We start from the raw sequence: 21,427 nt of genomic DNA, 5'->3' as shown, positions 1-21,427 counted from the left end.
GTGGCACAGTGGTTGAGAATCTGCCTGCCAATGCAGGGGACATGAGTTCGGGCCGTGGTCTGGGAAGATCCCACATGCCGCAGAGCGACTGGGCCCGTGAGCCACAACTACTGAACCTGCGCGTCTGGAGCCTGTGCTCTGCAACAAGAGAGGCCGCGACAGTGAGGGGCCTGCGCACTGCAATGAGGAGTGGCCCCCACTCACCGCGGCTGGAGAGGGCCCTTGCGCAGAAACGAAGACCCAACACAGCCATACATACATACATACATACATACATACATAAATAAATAAATAAATAAAATAAAATAAATAAATAAGAAACATGAAAGATCTGTTTTGGAGTTTATACCTAGTAAAGAAAGTATATAACAAGCAAGTAAATACATTTTAAAAAAGTGACTAGGTTGTGATACCTGCAATAAAGGAAATAAGCAGAGTAGTATATGATAGATAGTAATGGAATATAATTCAAAAACCCTATTCCAATAGACTCACATATTCTCAAGAGGCATTTCACCCAAACCCAAGACATTAACAAGATCAAACTCTGTAGAATCCTGAGTCTGTTCATTTGACACAATTTTTGAAAACATCAATGCCTTGGAACATATTCCCAAAAACAACAGGTATGAGGGTAAATTTCATTTTAACAGAAGCCCTTATTTCTGGAGTTATGAAGACGGGTAGTAACTCCTGAATATGTCAATCAGCCATTTATACAGCAACTGAAATAATAACCGCCACCTCTTAATGGGAATTCAGAGTAGTTAGACTAATTTGGTTATGTTTTTATCTCTTATTCTTAACTTTTATTTCAAGTTTGTATGTGAAAATAAATAAAAAGATGATGCGGTAAGATATACCTACTGCAGTGGTCCCCAACCTTTTTAGCACCAGGGACTGGTTTCGTGGAAGACAATTTTTCCACGGACAGGGGGTAGGGGAGAGGATGGTTCAGGCGGTCACGCAAGACATGGGGAGTGATGTGGAGTGATATGGAGTGATGGGGAGGGATGGGGAGCGATGTGGAGGGACGGGGAGGGATGGGGAGGGACGGAGAGCGATGTGGAGGGACAGGGAGGGATGGGGAGCGATGTGGAGGGACGGGGAGGGATGGCGAGCGATGGGGAGGGATGGGGAGGGACGGAGAGCGATGTGGAGGGACGGGGAGGGATGGGGAGCGATGGGGAGGGACGGGGAGGGATGGCGAGCGATGGGGAGGGACGGGGAGGGATGGGGAGGGACGGAGAGCGATGTGGAGGGACGGGGAGGGATGGGGAGCGATGGGGAGGGATGGGGAGCGATGGGGAGGGACGGGGAGTGATGCGGAGAGATGGGGAGGATGGGGAGGGATGGAGAGTGATGGGGAGGGATGGAGAGCGATGGGGAGGGACGGGGAGTGACAGGGAGCAACGGGGAGGGACGGGGAGCGATGCGGAGGGATGGGGAGGATGGGGAGGGATGGAGAGCGATGGGGAGGGACGGGGAGCGACGGGGAGGGACGGGGAGGGATGGGGAGCGGCAGATGAAGCTTTGCTCACCTCCTGCTGTGCAGCCCGGTTCCTAACAGGTCTCAGACGGATACCTGTAGGCTGCCCAGGGGTTGGGGACCCCTGCTCTATAGCTATAAAAAAAGAAATGACCATTGGCTGCAAAAACTTAAAAGATAAAATACAGGAAAATACTAATTCTCCTCTGAGGCACTACTCAAATATTTCTGTAGTGTTTAAAAAATGAGCACAAGTACAACTAGTTTCATAATTTCTTTAAAAGTTTTACATGTATGGACTTTATGAAAATCCAACATGAGACCTGACTGATACATCATCTCTTTTGAAAAACTATGTTTTGATCAAAGAACTACAGCTATGGGTCACTAGATAATGCCGGTAAAGGAATTTAACATGTGTTAATAATTGTAAAGAAGAGAAATATCTCTAAGAATGTACAGAGCTAATAAGAGTGGTTGCCTTAGCTGAGAACAAGCTATTTTTCTCATTATTTCATTATAAATGGCTAAGAACTAAGGAAAGGGATTTGTTGCCAATATATTCCCTAGGGCAGGTAATCACGAAATGCTACATGCTTCTGTAGCTTGGTTACGGAAGTAGTTCTGAATCTTTCACAGTGGCAAAAAAGGGACACAGAAAGGATAACAGTGCATGAAGAATTACACTGGATTTAAAAAGTATTCCTGAAATGTGACACACAGATATAGTTTAATAACTGCAACCAGCGTTAGGAAGCACTGTCTTCTCTCTTTGACCGCATTCCCTGAAGGCCACGCCAGCCACAAAAGGGTCAGAAGGAATCATGCACCTGCTCTTCCACCTGTCATACTAAACAGTGAGGATCAAATGAAAACACTCTGAACACACTTTATCCAAGATAAAAGGATAAAAAAATGAAAATGCCACATTAATAACAATGAAATCGTTAAATGTCATCTGCTGTAAGAGACAGAGTGTTTCATGTTGTTTTCTATATTCATGTTCAGAACCCTGGGCAAAATTAGTTCAAAAATCGTCCATAAATTCCATGAATTTCTGATGTTAGTTCATGAAACACACAAGATAATACATAGACTAAACTTGATGATATTTAATTTTAATGTAATAGAAGCATAAAACAGCACTGCAGCTAGAATATTTATGTGTCTTGGAGTTAAGTACTCCTGGGTTAAGATTTCAACTATCCCGTACATGTTAAATACCCATAGCAAATTATTTAGCCTCTCCAAGACTCAGTTTTCCCATCTGTAAAATGAGACCAAGAACCCTATGAGAAGTGCCCAGAATGTATCATTTCATAGTAAATTAAGGACAAAAAAAAAAAAAAAAAGGCAATATCTTCATTAAGTAATTCATGCAGTTTGAGAAAAGTCAAGAGATCTAGGCCCCTCCCCACATTTATGTTTTCAAGCACAAATCAGCAGGGGGTACCCTCAGCAATTCTAAGAACCAGAGAAGTAAAAGTTACAGACACATGTATCAGCAGGGCAGTATGCTGGGCAGTTGTTTGGGGACAGCCAAGATGGAGATGAGAAGTGCAGAACTGACATGCAGTCCAAACCTGACTAAATAATAACAAGAGCAGTTGATAGCATTATTTAAGTTCAAGTAGTCTTCATGCTTTTCTCCTAATTACAATCTATTATATTGAGATCATACCTATCTCAAGGTATGTTATGTTGCCATGATTACTTTTAATAAAGGAATTGCCCTGTTGTGAAAGTCAAGTTTTAGGAGTGTATTTATGTCACTGTTAACTGGCTTCAGCATCCTGGGGGCCTGGGGACCCCACTGAACGCTTCTCAGCTTGTTTAGTTAAGTAGTCAATATTCAACGAGAGGTCTAATTGTGATGATCATCAGGACTATGGCAAAGGTGAAAGCTCTGACATCATTGTGGTACAGAAGTAAAGAGGATGATGATGGGGAAATGGGTGGGAAGGGAAGAGGGGAAAAAGATTGGAACTAATGTCACATGGAATAAATGTTGCATTTATTCTCCATTTCTTTACAGAAAGGATTTGAGGCAGCCTAACACAATTAAAAAGATTATTTATCTTTTAATTTAAAAAGAATTAAGAGTGAGAAATACAGACTTAAGAGAGACACAGATAAGTCAAAAATACACATCAATGCAAATACCGTATCATATCATTTATATGTGGAAACTAAAGTATGACGCAAATGAACTGTGTATGAAGCAGAAACAGACTCATAGACATAGAGAACAGATTTATGGTTGCCAAGGGAGAGGGGAGGAGGGGGAGGGATGGACTGGGACTTTGGGGTTAGCAGATGCAAACTACTACATATAGAAAGGATGGACAACAGGTCCTACTGTATAGCACAGGGAACTATATTCAATATTCTGTGATAAATCATATTGGAAAAGAATATAAAAAAGAATTTCTATATGTATGTGTGTGTGTGTGTGTGTGTGTGTGTGTGTATAACTGAAACACAAATTAATGCAACATTGTAAATCAACTATACTTCAATAAAAAAATTAAAAAATTACATGTCAAAGGCAGAGCTGCTGGGACTGGGGAAAAATTGATGCTTACTATGTTTCTAGTTAAGGCAATAAAGACAATTTTACAATTAACAGAAAGAAAAACATTTCCTCCAGGTAGACAAACTTGCATTTATAAAAAAAATTCTTAGAACACGTGAAGAACACTATTCAAGAGAGGCAGAGTGTAATGGGCAACACCCTCAGCCATAAGTTCACAACAAATGGAAAAGCTGAACTTCCAAGATTCCTCCAGTTCTCCCAATGGAAGCAGATTCTGTTTTTTTTCTGATTACAGAAACATTATGTGCATCTCGTTTTCTGGAAGCATGAAGGTCTATGTAATCTGGACAATTCTTATAAAAGTGAAAAATGCTGAAGGAAAAAAGTTACCTTTTAAACGCACCACTGGTCAGTCAGAAAATAAAGGCTCCACCAGAGACTAACAGCAAAACAACAGGAATCCAAGGAGCTCTGAGGGTGAACTCAGCTGATCACTGACTATGTTTTAACTTCCATGCAGGGCCTAGGCCCCGCCAACACAGGCCTAACAGGAGAAGACCACTGCATAAGGCTGATAACCCAAAGGAGACACCTCCAGGGTCAGTGCAAACCATCATTAAATTAGCCTCAAGAAAGGAAGGGAACGGCAAGGAAACTTGAAACTTCCCTGTCTTGACCCTGGCATGAGGTGGGAGGTGAAGAAATCTCTTCCCTGACAATTTGTCAACACAAATCAGCCTTCACACAGGACTGAAAGCAGAGTTCACCTTTTTTCTGTGGTCTGTAAAACCTCAAGCCAAGAACTAATTTCAAAGTGACCCCTTACCCCAACATTGCACCTCGGCACTTAGCAGCAGCACATAAATATCACACTTAATAATGATACATTAGAGCATTCTCATTAAGACCGCTCATCACCAACATGAATCAGCAGTGTTCTGGAGGTCCTCACCAATGGATATATAACCAGAATAAAAGAAGGATGTATTTTATATAGGAACAGAGAAACCAGCTGTTCTTTACTGGTGACATAATTGTCTACAAAATCCCACATAACCAACTACAAAATTATATGAATGAATTCCCAGACATGAGGTCCACATTTTCTTTTTTAAAAACCATAATCAAGGGGCTTCCCTGGTGGCGCAGTGGTTGAGAGTCCGCCTGCCGATGCAGGGGACACGGGTTCATGCCCCGGTCTGGGAAGGTCCCGCATGCCACGGAGCGGCTGGGCCTGTGAGCCATGGCCGCTGAGCCTGCGCGTCTGGAGCCTGTGCTCCGCAACGGGAGAGGCCACAACAGTGAGAGGCCCGCGTACCACAAAAATAAATAAATAAATTAATAATAATAATCAAGGAAAATTGAACATGGACTAGGTATTTTATGATATTAAGGACTTAGAATTCATTTGGGTGATATAATAACAGTATCATGGTTCTATTTTAAAATTCCCTATAATTAAAAAAAATTATGGATGAAATGTGACATCTAAAATTTGCTATTAAATGTTCCAGCAATGAAAAAGAAAGATACAGCGAGTGAGACAGAGAGAGAGAAGGCGGGAGGGATAGAAGACAGAGGAGATGAGTGGATAAGAGAGATGAAACAAGATTGGTAAATACTGAAAATTGTTGAAGGTTTGTGAAAGGTATTTTTAAAAAGTATTAATAATAACATCCCTTCTCCTATGTTTTTGGAATTTTCCGATTAAAAAAAAGTTTCTGGAAAGTTTTTAAAAAGTTAAACCCAAAGAGAACTTTTTTTTTTTTGTGGTACGCGGGCCTCTCACTGCTGTGGCCTCTCCCGTTGCGGAGCACAGGCTCCGGATGCGCAGGCTCAGCGGCCATGGCTCACAGGCCCAGCTGCTCCGCGGCATGTGGGATCTTCTCAGACCGGGGCACGAACCTGTGTCCCCTGCATCGGCAGGTAGACTCTCAACCACTGCACCACCAGGGAAGCCCCAAAGAGAACTTTTTTAAAAAAGCAAGATAAGGATAGAAAATGAAGATTCTACCCTGGTTCTCAAAGCCTGTGCCAAAGACTTGTTGCCCAGTATCACCTGGAATTTGTAGAAATGCCAATTCTCAGACTCCCTCACAGACCTACTGAATCAGAACCTCAGGGCATGGGGCCTACCAGTCTGTGTTTAACAAACCTTCCAGGTGATCATGACACACACACACACACACACACACATTTGAGAAACCATGTGGTGGAAGGATCAAAAGGCCAGAAGCTGGGTCTTTGAAAATCTTTACAGAAAAGTCTGACAAGTAAGATGAAGGAATAAAACATTAAAAATACCGAAATGAAAAAGAAACATAACTATCAACACTGAAGTGATTATGTCTTAAAATGAATAAATGAAAGAACTTTACATTTAAAAAAATCTGTACATAAAAATGTAGTAAATTAGCATTAAGGTGCATGCCTTACTCACATATTTAAAATGAGAGCACAGGAAGGAGACGATACCATGTAACTAACTCTAATCTTCATACACTTTCTCATCTTCTGAAATGGATATACATTTATTTTCATAAGAGAAATCACTATCGTAAATATGGAACAGACACTGCCTGACAGACAACCTTCAGCTCTTTTTAAAAGACCTCAGTAAACAAATCATTTAGATCTGGCAGTTTGATTGCTTCCAGCACCCACCTAAGACAATAGAGTACCACCCTGTCTTGGCTAGATTCAATCACAGGTTATTTTAGTTATAACAAAATCCACAGCAGAATAACTTTATGGTCGTAATAGAAAAATCAATTTAATTGTTTGTCCAATTATGCTATATGCATTAAGAATACCTCGGCATAATTTTATGCAGTGGTAATTAACTTAAAATGTAGCCCTTAAGCCTCATGATTGCCTCTCAATATAGTATTAAACAGTGAAAGCAATGGCCTGCAGTCTAAGTTTCCAAGGAATCAGATATCTGTCACTGCATCATAGGTAATATTACATTTATACCTCAATTGTTCAATCCTGAATAATTTTCCTATTTCTTCTATTTATACTTAATAAGTTGCCATCATTTGTTCCCAAAGATGATTAAAATTTTACCTCCTATGTTAGCCAGTGAAAGTGACAGCAATCTCCTTCAAACTAAGTTTGTAGGTAAGTAACTAAAGCAGTCTCGTGATTTTTTTTTTTAAGGACCTCTTTCGTAATCTCTGAGATCATAATAATGTTAAATTTCCCAACCTTATAAAAAGTATAACCTACCTTTGCAATGATTCTGCAAAATAGTTTCACCTATATTTCTCACTTGCGCACACAAACTTCGCACGTTACACAGGGCAAGTATCATCCCCCATTTTAAAAACAAAGGGTCCATGGTTAATAACTCACGAACCAGGTCCACTTCCAGTCCTCAACAAGATGCTTCCCCCTAAGAACATACTAAAGCAGCAGACCATTTTTTCCACACAGCAGCAAACATGGTGGAATGTACCGCATTGCTCTTCCTGAGTTGGGAGGTGTGCAAAAGTCCCTCACACCAAAACAGGGCAGCATGGGAATAAACATCTATTACATGATGGCAAAATCTTTCTCCAGGTCCACATTCCAAATGTCATTCCAATTACTCTAGTGACCACCTTCCATGAATGACTTCTAATCATGTGGGCAGCTAACCTGTGATTATAATCAACAAGGGAGAGCAGTATTACCACAGAAGCAGAATTCACATGGCTCCTCCCAGGGCTAGAAAAATTTACCATGCGAAGCAGGCTGTGGCCCAAAGACACAATCAAGCAAGAGAACAGTTCATCAGGAAACTGTGGTCTGAAGTTCAGATAACAACACAGAAATGCTAACTCATCGTCAAGTGGTCCGTTGACCTGAATCCCATTTACATACATGTCACTCTTTTCTTTCCTTTAACAGCTACGTCACATCAAGTAAAGTACCTAATGTACCAGGGCTGCAGTTTCAAAACTTACCACCAAAATGCAAGATATTAATAGATACTATACAAAAAAAATTCCTTGGTTAAATGATTTAAGGAAAAAGGCATATTACTTACCTTTTTGCACATTAACGAATCTGAGATGTCCCACATAAAGAAATACATTAGACTTTGTTTAGTCCAGTCTTTTCCCCACAGAACTTTTGGAATACAATGACAGGGCAACACTGTACTAGAAAGTAAATGTTATAGAGCAGAAACTTCTGGATTAGACAGCCAAGGTTCTTGGGTTCTGTTTTCAGCCCTGCACTAACCTAGCGGAAAAACCTTAGGTAAATCATTTTATTTTCTCTGGGCTTCAGTGTATGACCTAATCCAAGTTTCTTCTACCTCTAAAATTCATTTTTATGTAAGTGATTTTATCACAAGAGAAACAGTTTATATAAAGCTCTCACCTAGTTGGAAACTTAAAGTTTAAGAATATGTTAATCTGGATCTAAAAACTTATTCAAAACATTATTTGCTGCTCATTCATTCTGAAAACCGTGGTTGTCAAAGTTTTCCCTTAAAGGATATCATCTGGACAAGCGTATCACAGTTTTAACGTGGCCCCTTTTCAAAGCTATTAAATTTTCATAACTTGTGTATTTTAATCATATGGAATTTTTTTTTAAGTTCCTAAAGTAGTCTTTCACTTCTCTAGGACATTCCAAAAGCAGTTAAGCAATTTAACACAAGATCTGGGAGCCTAAAACTCTCATTAAGAAGGATGAACACCTGACAGTGTGGAGAAGAGAAATCCCAGGCAGCCGGAGAGAAGCAGCCAGGCTGACCTACAACGTGGATGCAGGACGCTGCTTTCTCACAGACTGGCTCTGACCCATCACGGTAATTTCCAAGAACTGACAGTTCACCTCTCCTCTTCCCAACAAGTCACTATAATGGAGCATAGGTTTTTCAATGACAATTTTAGAAGTTAAAAGGCATATTTAGTTCAAATACAGCAAACATAAACAGCCTTTCAAAATACAGATTCAACCCTATCACATGACCATTTGCTGATAAGCTATATGCTACAAATCTGAACCAGAAAATACCTCTTTTGATTTTTCCTCTTTAGTAAATCTTCCGAACTTCTCTATCATTTCAGCCACAAATATAACATCCATCTTGTCAGAAAAGTTGGCTGCTTCCACAGTGTAAGCCAATAATTGTCGGGCTGTGGCCACAGCGTTGGTAAGATTGAGGGGCATCTATATTAAAAAGGCAAAGAGAAGCACTTAGCAAAATGATGGACACAATTTTGACATCTTACCTTTGCATTTCAAAACATGGCAATGAATTCAAATTTTTTATCATTTACTCACTATGACCTTCTTAAAGTGCTTTCCCAAAACTGAGAAGACTGAAATATTATTGGAAACTTACCTGAAGGAATTATTTTTAACTTGGAATGGAATATAACAGTACATAAATGGGCTGCACAATCTCTTCATGTCTACCTAGCCAAATTCTATATATACTCAATTCCAATTGCCTAGTAACACCTTTCCCGAGTATTCCAGCCAGGAAGCATCAATATCTGGTCTGGAACTCCTGCCACATGGGAGCATGAATCACTTATTTGCCTCTTATCTGTATTGCCATGCACTGCCAGTAACGTTGCCCATTTGTTTATTTATTGACTTAAACACGACTCAGCACCAGCCATTACAAAACGGGTATATCAGGTGCAGAGGAACGTAAGAAAATGTGTAACACACAGAAAGCACCTGCCAGCCGCTTATAATCTGCTATGGTTTAAAAAAAGACACACAGAAGCAGAGATAAGAAAAAGCATACGAATAGTACAAGTGCAACAAGGGATCACTTGTGACAAAGGATTTATAAAAGGAACTAAAGGGTAGCTTCCCAGGTGCACTTGAAGGATGGTTGGGATTTTGCCTGGAGATACAGATGATGAAGGTATTTCAGGCAAAGGCACAGAGTCAGGTCGTAACTGGAAAGGAAGAGTGATGCCAGAGATGCCCTTCTCTGGTTGAGAAGGACAGGTCTGATCCCAAAGACACAGTCCACTGAAGTATAAACACCAAATCCTATGCTTTACTAGTATTAAAAAAAAATCTTATGTATTTGGTGTGAGTACCACGTTTTATTAGCACCCTCGGCCGATCTGAAGACTTTCCAGTTACCTGATTGAACATATAAAGAACTCTAGTGACATCATTTGCATACTGGCAGCGAGAATAATCATCATCCGCCCAAAAGCCACCTCGATCACATCTGCGCCAGGCCTTTCTCTCATCCTGGGCGTTTCCGGGATAGATACCACCGCTGTGGGTATTCCGAGTACACTGCAGATGTGCGGTAATGCCTGCCAGCGTTCTGGGCCACCTAGAGAGACGAAGACAAAATGGCCTAAGGGAACCTACACTGACACTAGTAACAGCAAAGGAAAATCAAGGTCTAGAACATGTCACACAGAATCAGAGAAAAATCAAGAAGAAACAAAATTCCTTTAATAATAAGGACCAAAAAAAATTTTTTTAAGTTAAAATGGACTAAACCGTTTTAAGCTATCAGCCAAGTGTATTTTATTACCCTAACAGAATATTTTCCTAAAATATTCTACGTATAAACAGACAGGGAAATTGTATCTTACCCAGTAGAAAAGAAAAATGGTACACCAAATGGTCCTGGGTTTCTTTTTAATTACTGTTACTATATTGTTGGCTTATATAACCATTAGTTACATAAGGTCAGAATCTTATCCAATATAAATAGAATTTGCCCTTTCACAGAAGGAGAGTTAGTATACGTGTAGAAAAGAGCTACCATAGCAGGCCCAAGACTGTTCTCCTTAGAAAGGCCTGCTTGCAATGCTGGCCCTTCGGTGGCACCTAGGAACTTGGGGCTTGGAGTGTTCCCATAAACAGTTAACTGGTAAGGGTGATTCACTGTACCTAGACTGTCTGGACAAGCAATATGGTGTATGCTGAGCACATGCTTTCTTCCTGGGGGTCTGAAATTTTGGTATCAGGTAGGCAGAGGATGCCTATATGACCAGCTCCCAACAAGAACTTTGGGTGCTGTGTCTCCAGTGGGCTTCCCTGGGCAGAAACACTATACAGAGGCTGCCGTCTTTTCAAGGCTTGAGGAGTAGTGAGCTCTGTGTGACCTTCCTGGGAGGCAGAGATAATCAAGAACCTTACACGTGGATCTCTCCAGAACCCACCTGTGTCTTTTTCCCTTATTATCCAGCTATGTATATTACTGTATCACTATATCTTAGATGTCACTACAGCTATACGCTGAATCCCATAAGTCCTTTTAGCAAACTTCTGCACTTGGCTGGGATGGCGGGGGGTGGGTCTTGAAGACGTCCAATACATACAACCGAATTTATCTGGGTGAAGCCCAGATAAATTGTACAGTCACTGTGCAAGGGAAGTGACTACACTGACCTGCTGGTATGGATCAGCACTAACTGGATTGAGAGAAATCTTTGTTATTTGAGCTCTATTTCTCCAAAACTGGGAATGAAAATAACATATTTAATAAAAGTTATAGCTGACTCATAACATATGAACTGCTAAATTATAATATCAGCCACACCAAAATAGAATGCATTATGAAAAACTATATAAAAGATCAAGCAAGACTAAACTAAATCTTATTAATGCAGTGGAAGTTGTAACTGTATAATATCTTACAGAATGTCAAAAGATAAATAATTCATTAATCAGTTAAATGATTAGACTCTACTTCTATTTTTAAAAATGGAAAACACTCCAAAACTATGAGTAAAAACAGAAAATCCACCATAAGCAGAAAACATACGATGACTATTTAATGAAGATGTTGAATTTAACAAAATTAACAAATGTTATATATTGCACTTTAAAGTATACTTTAAATATTTAAATATTATAGATTAACAGTTAATCCACATAAAAAACTTATCCATTGGCAATAATAAATTATGATTTCCACACATTCATGTCAAGGAGAATTTTAAAAGGGGGAGGGGGAGGAGGAAGAAAGACAATTTAAAAAAAATCAATGAAGAAGTAGCTGAGGTAAAGATGTTATTGCTTCTCAACCTTTGACTTGAAAGATTAACACCAAAGGGTTTTTTTCTTATCCTTAAAAACCAGACTTACAGCCACAAGGCAGCAATATCACCAATCATAAGACAGCTATAAACTGGGTATTCAACAATCTTTATGCTGCTTTACAGAGCTACATATTTCCCTTCATTTATATTAACTATATAACTCACTACTAAAATTCTAAACATAAAGAACTTTAGGTAAATGACATATTTAAAGATAATGTTTTAAAGCAACTTTGAAAGTAAGGAGAGTCTAAGGTAAAAGTTGTTAGCTCTCACAAATTCTAAACTTTCTACTAAAAAACCAGCAAACAAATCACAGTATTTAACCCATTCTGATCATCTTAACAGAGTCCAACACTAGTGGCTCCCCAGCTTTCAGACCACCCAACAGCCTTCCTTTCTCAAAGTCCCTCTTGCTTAATTGCCAGAAGACCAAAGGGGAGGAATAATGGTTAGTGTTTCTGCTAATTACGATGCCTACTTAACTGCCTATGGTTAAAAGTCAATTAGCACCACAAAACCTTCCAAAGGTCATCCAAAAAAGCCCTTAAAAAAACCAGGAAATGCTATTAGCACTTAATCTCCATAAATGATTCTGAAATCACTTATGGGTAGTCCTTAGATATATAAGGATATATATGTGAATACACATACATTTCTCAAATTTTCTTTCTGAGGATAGGAGACCGATCACATATGTCTATGCCTTTGAGAATAAAAAGATGAGGGGCCAGTCAGCCCTCTCCAGCACTCTCCATGTCACTGACCTGAAATCGCCTTTATTGTTTACCACCCTCTCGGGAGGACAGTACTGTGCAGAGCTTTCTAAGACCACAATATCGACGGTTCTCGTATTGTTCCCACGTTTGGACTGGACATGGCAGCCCCAATTTCCAGTCGATCCAGCCTGGATATTAGAAATGGTTAGGGCACTGCATGAAGAAAGAGAGAGAAAATATGGTTAGGTAAGAAGGAAGACAACATGTGCTTCAATCATTCTTTGAGCAAACATGAATGTATGCTGTAGGCCAAGCGCTTGCTTGCTAGATTAAAAATAATAATAATAATAAAAAATAACCCCTCCATTTACATACTTCAGCAGCAGGTCAAGACAGGCAGGTAAAGGGAGACCTAAAATACTATGGTAAAAGCTATAGCAGAAGAATGAATGGAGTGGCACTGAGACTTCTCCCTCCAAGAAAAGGGAGGGCAGGCCACCACAGGGAGCAGAAACCAAGGGCCAAGGCAGAAACATCATGGCACTTCCTTCAGCAAAACTAAAGGAGACTCAATTTCTGTTTTGTTTGAAAGTTCATTTGTAACCTTTTTTTTTTTTAGATTACACATACAAGCAATAAAAACAGAAATAGACCCACAGACATAGAAAACAAACTTATGGTTGCTAAAGGGGAAAGGGGGGAGGAGTGTTTGGGATCAGTATACACACACTCCTGTATATAAAATGGTAACCACAGGGAACATCACTCAATATTTTGGAATAACCTATAAGGGAGAAGAATCTGAAATAGATACATGCATACATGCATAACTGAATCACTTTGCTGTACAACTGAAACTAACACATTATAAATCAACTATACTTCAATAAAAAAAGAAAAAATCAAAAACAAAATGATAATTTAAAAAAAAACCAATAGAGAGTTTCCAAGTTACATCTACCTTTTCAGATCCATACTCAAGCATGAAGAAGACTAATATTATGAAGTGTGTAATTAATATTTAAGATGAAATATTTTGTGGAAAAGGGGTTAAAACTTGTTAAGTCTCTCAAAAGATTTAATAAATTACCAATTAATGCTTTAACAAAAGTAGCTTTCCATTTAAAAGGACACGTCAACTTTTAACAGCTATATTTCTAAGTAGCTGTCAGAAAATTCAACTTTCAAGATGAAATCATAATTCTCTAATATAAAGCCTATTAATTAAAGAGCAAATGTCAGAACCTTCAATTAAACGTTATTCCCCCCACATGATCTATTATACTTTGCTTTTATGTAGATACAAATAAATCATTAGACATAAAGCATGTATAATTTTAATTAACTTAACAAAATAATGCCTTGAAATTAAAACACATTTTTCTAGCTTCCTAAAATGATTAATGGCTACACAACAACAAATGTTCTTATAAAGACTTTGAGGCACTGTGATTCTGAATCAAAGAAAATATTTATCATCTTTAGTAAGTTAGTAAACAAACTAAAACATTGAAATATATTCAAGGTAAAATGACACAGAAGAGTTTGACATTAAATTTAAATAACCAGAAAGTCTGTCAAACATTATACTTTGCATAACTCTATTGAACTAGGAAGAAGTGTATAAAGAATTTTGGCAATAAAAAGCATTCTCTAATCCAGAGATCCCCAGATTTTCTTGGTTCATGGTTCCTTCACTGACTAGATAATTTCTACAATGCCCCTAGCCTAAAAGAAACACCTAGGGTGAAAACAATCTACAGATTCAATGCAATCCCTATCAAACTACCAATGGTATTTTTCACAGAACTAGAACAAAAATTTTTACAGTTTGTATGGAAACACAAAAGACCCCAAATAGCCAAAGTAATCTTGAGAAAGAAAAATGAAGCTGGAGGAATGAGGCTCCCTGACTTCAGACTATACTACAAAGCTACAGTAATCAAGACAGTATGGTACTGGCACAAAAACAGAAATGTACATCAATGGAACAGGATAGGAAGCCCAGAGATAAACCCATGTACATATGGTCAACTTATCTTTGATAAAGAAGTGAAGAATATACAATGGAGAAAAGACAGCCTCTTCAGTAAGTGGTGCTCGGAAAACTGGACAGCTACAGGTAAAAGAATGAAATTAGAACACTCCCTAACACCATACACAAAAATAAACTCAAAATGGATTAAAGACCTAAATGTAAGGCCAGACACTATCAAACTCTTAAGAGGAAAACATAGGCAGAACACCCTATGACATAAATCACAGCAAGATCCTTTCTGACCCACCTCCTAGAGAAATGGAAATAAAAACAAAAATAAACAAATGGGACCTAATGAAACTTAAAAGCTTTTGCACAGCAAAGGAAACCATAAACAAGACGAAAAGACAACCCTCAGAACAGGAGAAAATATTTGCAAAGGAAGCAACTGACAAAGGATTAATCTCCAAAATTTACAAGCAGCTCATGCAGCTCAATATCAAAAAAACAAACAATCCAATCCAAGAATGAGCAGAGGACCTAAACAGACATTTCTCCAAAGAAGATATACAGATTGCCAACAAACACATGAAAGGATGCTCAATATCACTAATCATTAGAGAAATGTAAATCAGAACTACAATGAGGTATCACCTCACACCGGTCAGAATGGCCATCATCAAAAAATCTAGAAACAATAAATGCTGGAGAGGGTGTGGAGAAAAGGGAACCCTCTTTCACTGTTGGTGGGAATGTAAATTGATACAGCCACTATGGAGAACAGTATGGAGGTCCCTTAAAAAACTAAAAGTAGAACTACCATATGACCCAGCAATTCCACTACTGTGCATATACCCTGAGAAAACCATAATTCAAAAAGAGTCATGTACCACAATGTTCACTGCAGCACTATTTACAATAGCCAGGACATGGAAGCAACCTAAGTGTCCATCAACAGATGAATGGATAAAGAAGATGTGGCACATATATACAACAGGATATTTCTCAGCCATAAAAAGAAATGAAATTGAGTTATTTGTAGTGAGGTGGATGGACCTAGAGAGTCTGTCATACAGAGTACAGTAAGCCAGAAAGAGAAAAATAAATACCGTATGCTAACACATATATATGGAATCTAAAAAAAAAAAAAAAAAGGTTCTGATGAACCTAGGGGCAGGAGAGGAATAAAGACGCAGATGTAGAAAATGGACTGGAGGACACGGTGCAGGGGAGGGTAAGCTGGGACGAAGTGAGAGAGTGGCATGGACATATATACACTACCAAACGTAAAATAGATAGCTAGTGGGAAGCAGCTGCATAGCATAGGGAGATCAGCTCGGTGCTTTGTGACCACCTAGAGGGGTGGGATAGGGAGGGTAGGTGGGAGGTGCAAGAGGAAGGGGGTATGGGGTTATATGTATACGTATAGCTGATTCACCTTGTTACACAGCAGGAACTAACACAACATTGTAAAGCAATTATACTCCAATAAAGATGTTAAAAAATGCAATTGACTATAACAGAATAAAATAGAAAGAAAAACAAAAAAAACACACCTAGGGTGGTTCCAATGACTAAATGCAATCCTAAAACTGTGTATATATGTCCTAATAACTTAGTAGCCATTTGAAAAAAAAAAACACATCAATTAAAATAAGTATTTCATTCTTAACCACAACTACTTCCTAAGGGGTTGTGCATGCCTATTGGGCACTCCAAAATTAATCAAACATTATATACAGATCAAACAGTGACAACTATATTCCTTGTTCCAAAATGATTTTCACACACTACTTGCTTTGCACCATAGTAACTCAAAATCCCATTATCTAAAGTATGGCACCAGCAAAAGGGATGCAGCATCATGTAAATTCAACACCCTAACTGCCTGGAGCTGGTAGCTGTGTCATGTCTCACAAATGTCCAGTATCACTATGCTCAAACACTTAAAATACCACACAGCACCTCCGTTAACACACTGTGGCACCCCAGGACACATTAGCATACCCTCTGGGGAATATGGTCCTAACCTAACTTTCAGCAATACCTTCAATGTCTAAAATCAATTATCGGAATAAATTTTTCAGGAATCCTCAACACGACATATTAGGAGATTTAAGGAGAAGGAGGTAGCTTCAATTTCAGCGTCTAGGAAAAATACAAACTCTGATTCTTACTAATGAAGGATCAACGACATGAGGAGACCAATGAAGAATCAAGAGGTGTATGAGGTTAACCAGTCCAATAAGCACATATTTCCTTTTCCTACAACTTCTTTATTATTCTGGGGTTAACTCTGTGTAAAGGACTTTTCAGTCTTCATATGAAAGATTTTCACTTTGGTAAGTGTCCCTACCAACAAAAAAAAATGTTAGGTGAAGTTCCTATCCTTAGAATTAATTTTTTTTGTAATGCTAAAGGAATTTAGATTAATTTAAACATGACTTACAGAAATAAATTTATAAAGTAAATCTAGTTACTTTATAGCTACAAAATTTAAGAGTTAAATTAAAGCTCTTGGAACTGTATTCAATATCCTGTGATAAACAATAATGGAAAAGAATATAACAAAGAATAATATACATATAATTCAGTCACTTTGCTGTAGAGCAGAAATTAACACAACACTGTAAATCAACTATACTTTTCAATAAAATTTTAAAAAAGGCTCCTTTATTCAGAAAAGGGTTCTATTACATTTTTAAAGCTTTATTGTTGTATTATATGTCAATTATTGTCTACTCATAAAATAAACTGCTTAAAATATACAATTTGGGGACTTCCCTGGTGGTGCAGTGGTTAAGAATCTGCCTGCCAATGCAGGGGACACGGGTTCTATCCCTGGTCTGGGAAGATCCCACATCCCACGGAGCAACTAAGCCCGTGCGCCAAAACTACTGAGCCCACGGGTCCGCGTGCTGCAACTACTGAAGCCGAGCGCCTAGAGCCTGTGCTCAGCAACAAGGGAAGCCACTGCAACGAGAAGCCCACGCACCACAACAAAGAGTAGCCCCTGCTCGCCGCAGCTAGAGAAAGCCTGCACTCAGCAACCAAGACCCAACAACAGCCAAAAAAATACATATATATATACAATTTGGTAAGTTTTGACATATGTATACACTTGTGAAATTATCACACAGTAAGAATAATGTAACAATTGGAATCTTCTCACTAGAACTTAATATTAAGTGCAAAGAACATATAAAAAACTTTCCTAACAATCTTATCCTCTAATAAAAGAACTCTGCTTCTGGTAATAGCAGAGTGGCTCCTATCAAACCACCCTCCCTGCAATTAACAGTTAGTTATAAGCTGTGAACAAAACTACAATATGATAACTATCTGAACACATGGAGAGTGATCCAAAGCAAGCAGAAACCAAAGAGGACCTGACAGTAGGAAGAAGGGATTGGTAGTGGGGAGTAACCAGGAAATTTTTTAATGGCTTTTGCCCAAGGGCAGGCATTATTCAAATAGAAACTCAAAATCTTACTGGTTGAAAAATCAGAGGACAGAGGTAGAAAGGAGCCTGGCTGGAAGCCCAAACTTCTGCATATAAAATCCACCCAGCTCTTTAACTGACCCTGACCTACGTGCAGACAGGGCAAACACCAAGCAGATTTCAGTGGCTGCCTAATACAGAAAAGCCAGATCTAGGAGTTTGAATTTAACCAAGGTAACTGTTCAATGAAACAAAACTAGCTGTCTTGAGAAGAATACAAAGGAATCCAGAGTCAGGGGTCAGCAAACTTTTTCTTTGAAGGCCAGATAGTAAATACTTTAGGCTTTGCTGACCAAGACGCAACACTGAGAATATTATGTAGGTACTTTTAAACCATTTGAAATGTAACCATTTAAAACTATAAAAAAAAATTCATAGGCCAGATTTGTCCCATAAGCTGTACTCTGTCAACTTTTCTATAGCAAATCATTCACAATGTCCAGGATACAATCCAACGTTACCAGACATATAAACAATATTTTTTAAATAGGGAAATATAAACCATATTCATAAGAAAAATAGTCAAGGTGATGATCCCAAGATGACCCAGATACTGGAATATGAAAGCAAGGATTTAAGGGTATCTACTATAAAAGTTAAAAGACACAAGTGAAAATATGCTTCTAACAGACAGATAGAAAATCTCAGAAGAGAAAGAGATATTATAAAATAGAATATTCGAACCTCAAAATTCCCAAACCTGAGTCTCAACTCAGACAGCTTTTAGTTTCTTGGTAATTTTTTCATGATGCTTTTGTAATACTACCCTAAAGTGCCCCAGGAGACAGTTGAGAAACTACAGATCTACTCTTCAATATTCAAGCCGAGGTTTATCTTTATGAAATTGGTAGGAAGGAAAGACAGAGAGAGACAGAAAAAGGCTTGGAGAGATACACAGAGACAGAAAGAGAGGCAGAGAGAAGGAAAGAGAAAATTCAATACCTACAGATTAAGATTTTACCAAAATAAAATATGATAAGTGATAACATGATATTTATTTTTATCCTGTTTTTTGTACTTTTTAAGTTCATTCGAATTAACTATTGCTGTGCTTGCACCAATCGTGGGGTTGACAGGTGTTATATTCTTTTATACTAGTGGGGTGAAAAAAGGAAGTATCTTAAAATGTTACATTAATCTTAAGACAGTGAAAATTAGGTGGTTCCCAAAAGTGAAATTCTAAGCTTATTAGTAGCAGAAAATTGTTAGAAATTAAGTTTGGCACTAAAGGTTTAGATTTTTTCCTCTTGAGACTTTAAACAAAAAGTCTGCCACTTTTAAACAGTGTTTCCCTTTTATCCTATGCTTTTTTCCTCCAAAACTGGATGGAAAAGATAGCTATTTAATTTTAGAAGATAAGTAACAATCAGGAAAAGAAATGTCAGAAGTTCGCTTTTTTAAATGCAAGAAGGTAAAATATTCAAATTCTAACTAAACAGTACAATTCTGAAATGATAAATAAAATCCACAGAGACAATTCCTCATCTAAAAAAAGTTTACCTTGCAATCAATGAGCAGTTGTGAATCATGTTCTTTTCAACAAAGATACCTTGGGATTCATCAGTTTCGACTATTCGCCCATCCTGATACCATAACACTTGCATGTCTTGATCAATATATGAAGCCATGCATTGGAAAGGAAGGCTGTCTCCTTCAAACACAACTTGACGATGAGATGGAGTCATATAGAAAGATGGTAATTCAAGGGGAGGATCTAGAGACAGTAAAATACTCAGTTAACAAATATAATACTATATTCAAACTCCAAAGTTTAAAATTATAGAAATTCTAATTGAAATTTTAAAAATGGAAAAACAAATTCCTCAGTAATCAGCATTCTAATGTTAGTATCAACAAAGCTATTACTGAATTAAGAGGGTCCAAGATGAAAGCACCGTTAAGTAAAATTAAAATGAAACCATTTCATATCAACTTTTACAAAGCTGATATATTTCCTTCCAGTAAGAAAAATAAAAGAGAGAAATTTTAACTACATATGCAAAAATGTACACAAATCTCTTGGCTCATTAAAAGCCTTTAAAATATTTAGTCCCTTTGTCTAACACATTAATTCTACTTTTAGTAGTATTCTAATCTAAATAGCTAATATGTAAAGATGTACACAAGGAAATTAATCCTTTTAATGTTTATAGAGTGAGAAATTATTAACCTAAATCTGCAGTAATAAGGAAATTGCTATGGCTACATCTCTGTAATGAAAAAAATAAGTTATGGCCACAACTATATATTGGATTGGTATGCATCTTTTATATGATGAGGAAACAAGTTTACACCATTTCCAGTTACAAAAGGTTACAAAATAACATTAGTGTATGATATTTTGGACAAAACATAATAAAAAGCTGTAGAAGATGATACACACCAAGGTATCCTTGACATTAGCTACCTATGAGTGATAAGAATTTAAGTATGGGTTTTGTTTTTTTTCTTCTTTTAGTTTTTTCATTTTCGCCCCATCTTTATGGAGGTATAACTGACAAAATTATAAGTTATTTAATGTGTACACCAAGGTAATTTGATATATGTATACATTATTTCTTTTCATAAATCTTTAATCCAATGAGCATATTTTACATGTGAAACAACAATAATGATAATAAAAATAAATGGAAAAAATTGATACAGTTGTCTATTTTCAAACACAAAGACTAAACTAGTACCTACCTCTATCATTTTAAGGACTGTTTTTGGTTTATGTTTTTGTTTTCTGTTTTTCATTTAGCACATGGTAAATGTGTTATTTCCCTCAAGCCTTCAGATATTCTTAAAATTCATGATTTTCAATAGCTGCATACTATTTCACTGAATTGATGTGCCATAATTAAACCAATGCCCTATTTTTGAGAATTTAGGATATGTTCACAAAGTCTGAAGATTTACATACATAGCTGATGATTTCTTAAGAATTAACCCCTACATGCAGAATTACTATATGAAGTTGTATCAACTCTTTAAGAACACCAATACATATTGCCATATCCTTCAAAAAGGCTGTATCAATTCACACCCCACCAACAAAAAGTGTGATTGTATCCTGAGATTTTATTACTATCAACAAATTCCTGATTTGCTGTTAGAAAATCTGAAGATCTATACTATTTATTGAAACTGGATTTCATAAAGAAAGCTGTTCAGAACCTAAGAACTTT

At 37.8% G+C, this 21,427-nt stretch overlaps 1 protein-coding gene across 4 annotated transcripts in view; it reads right to left on the bottom strand.

Annotated features, from left to right (window-relative positions):
- Window positions 1–21,427, bottom strand: part of ADGRA3 (adhesion G protein-coupled receptor A3) — a 125,934-nt gene that overhangs the window by 38,889 nt on the left and 65,618 nt on the right. For all 4 annotated transcript variants that reach the window (XM_060103610.1, XM_060103619.1, XM_060103591.1 and 1 more), the window contains 4 exons: window positions 19,758–19,971; window positions 12,826–12,990; window positions 10,134–10,335; window positions 9,039–9,194 (listed from right to left, as the gene is read on the bottom strand). In XM_060103610.1, the coding sequence (XP_059959593.1) occupies window positions 9,039–9,194; window positions 10,134–10,335; window positions 12,826–12,990; window positions 19,758–19,971 (737 nt within the window). The remainder of the gene's footprint in view (window positions 1–9,038; window positions 9,195–10,133; window positions 10,336–12,825; window positions 12,991–19,757; window positions 19,972–21,427) is intronic.

Source organism: Mesoplodon densirostris, chromosome 1, assembly GCF_025265405.1.
Source record: "Mesoplodon densirostris isolate mMesDen1 chromosome 1, mMesDen1 primary haplotype, whole genome shotgun sequence".
NCBI lineage: Eukaryota > Metazoa > Chordata > Mammalia > Artiodactyla > Ziphiidae > Mesoplodon > Mesoplodon densirostris.
This window is presented reverse-complemented; position numbering and strand designations above follow the sequence as displayed.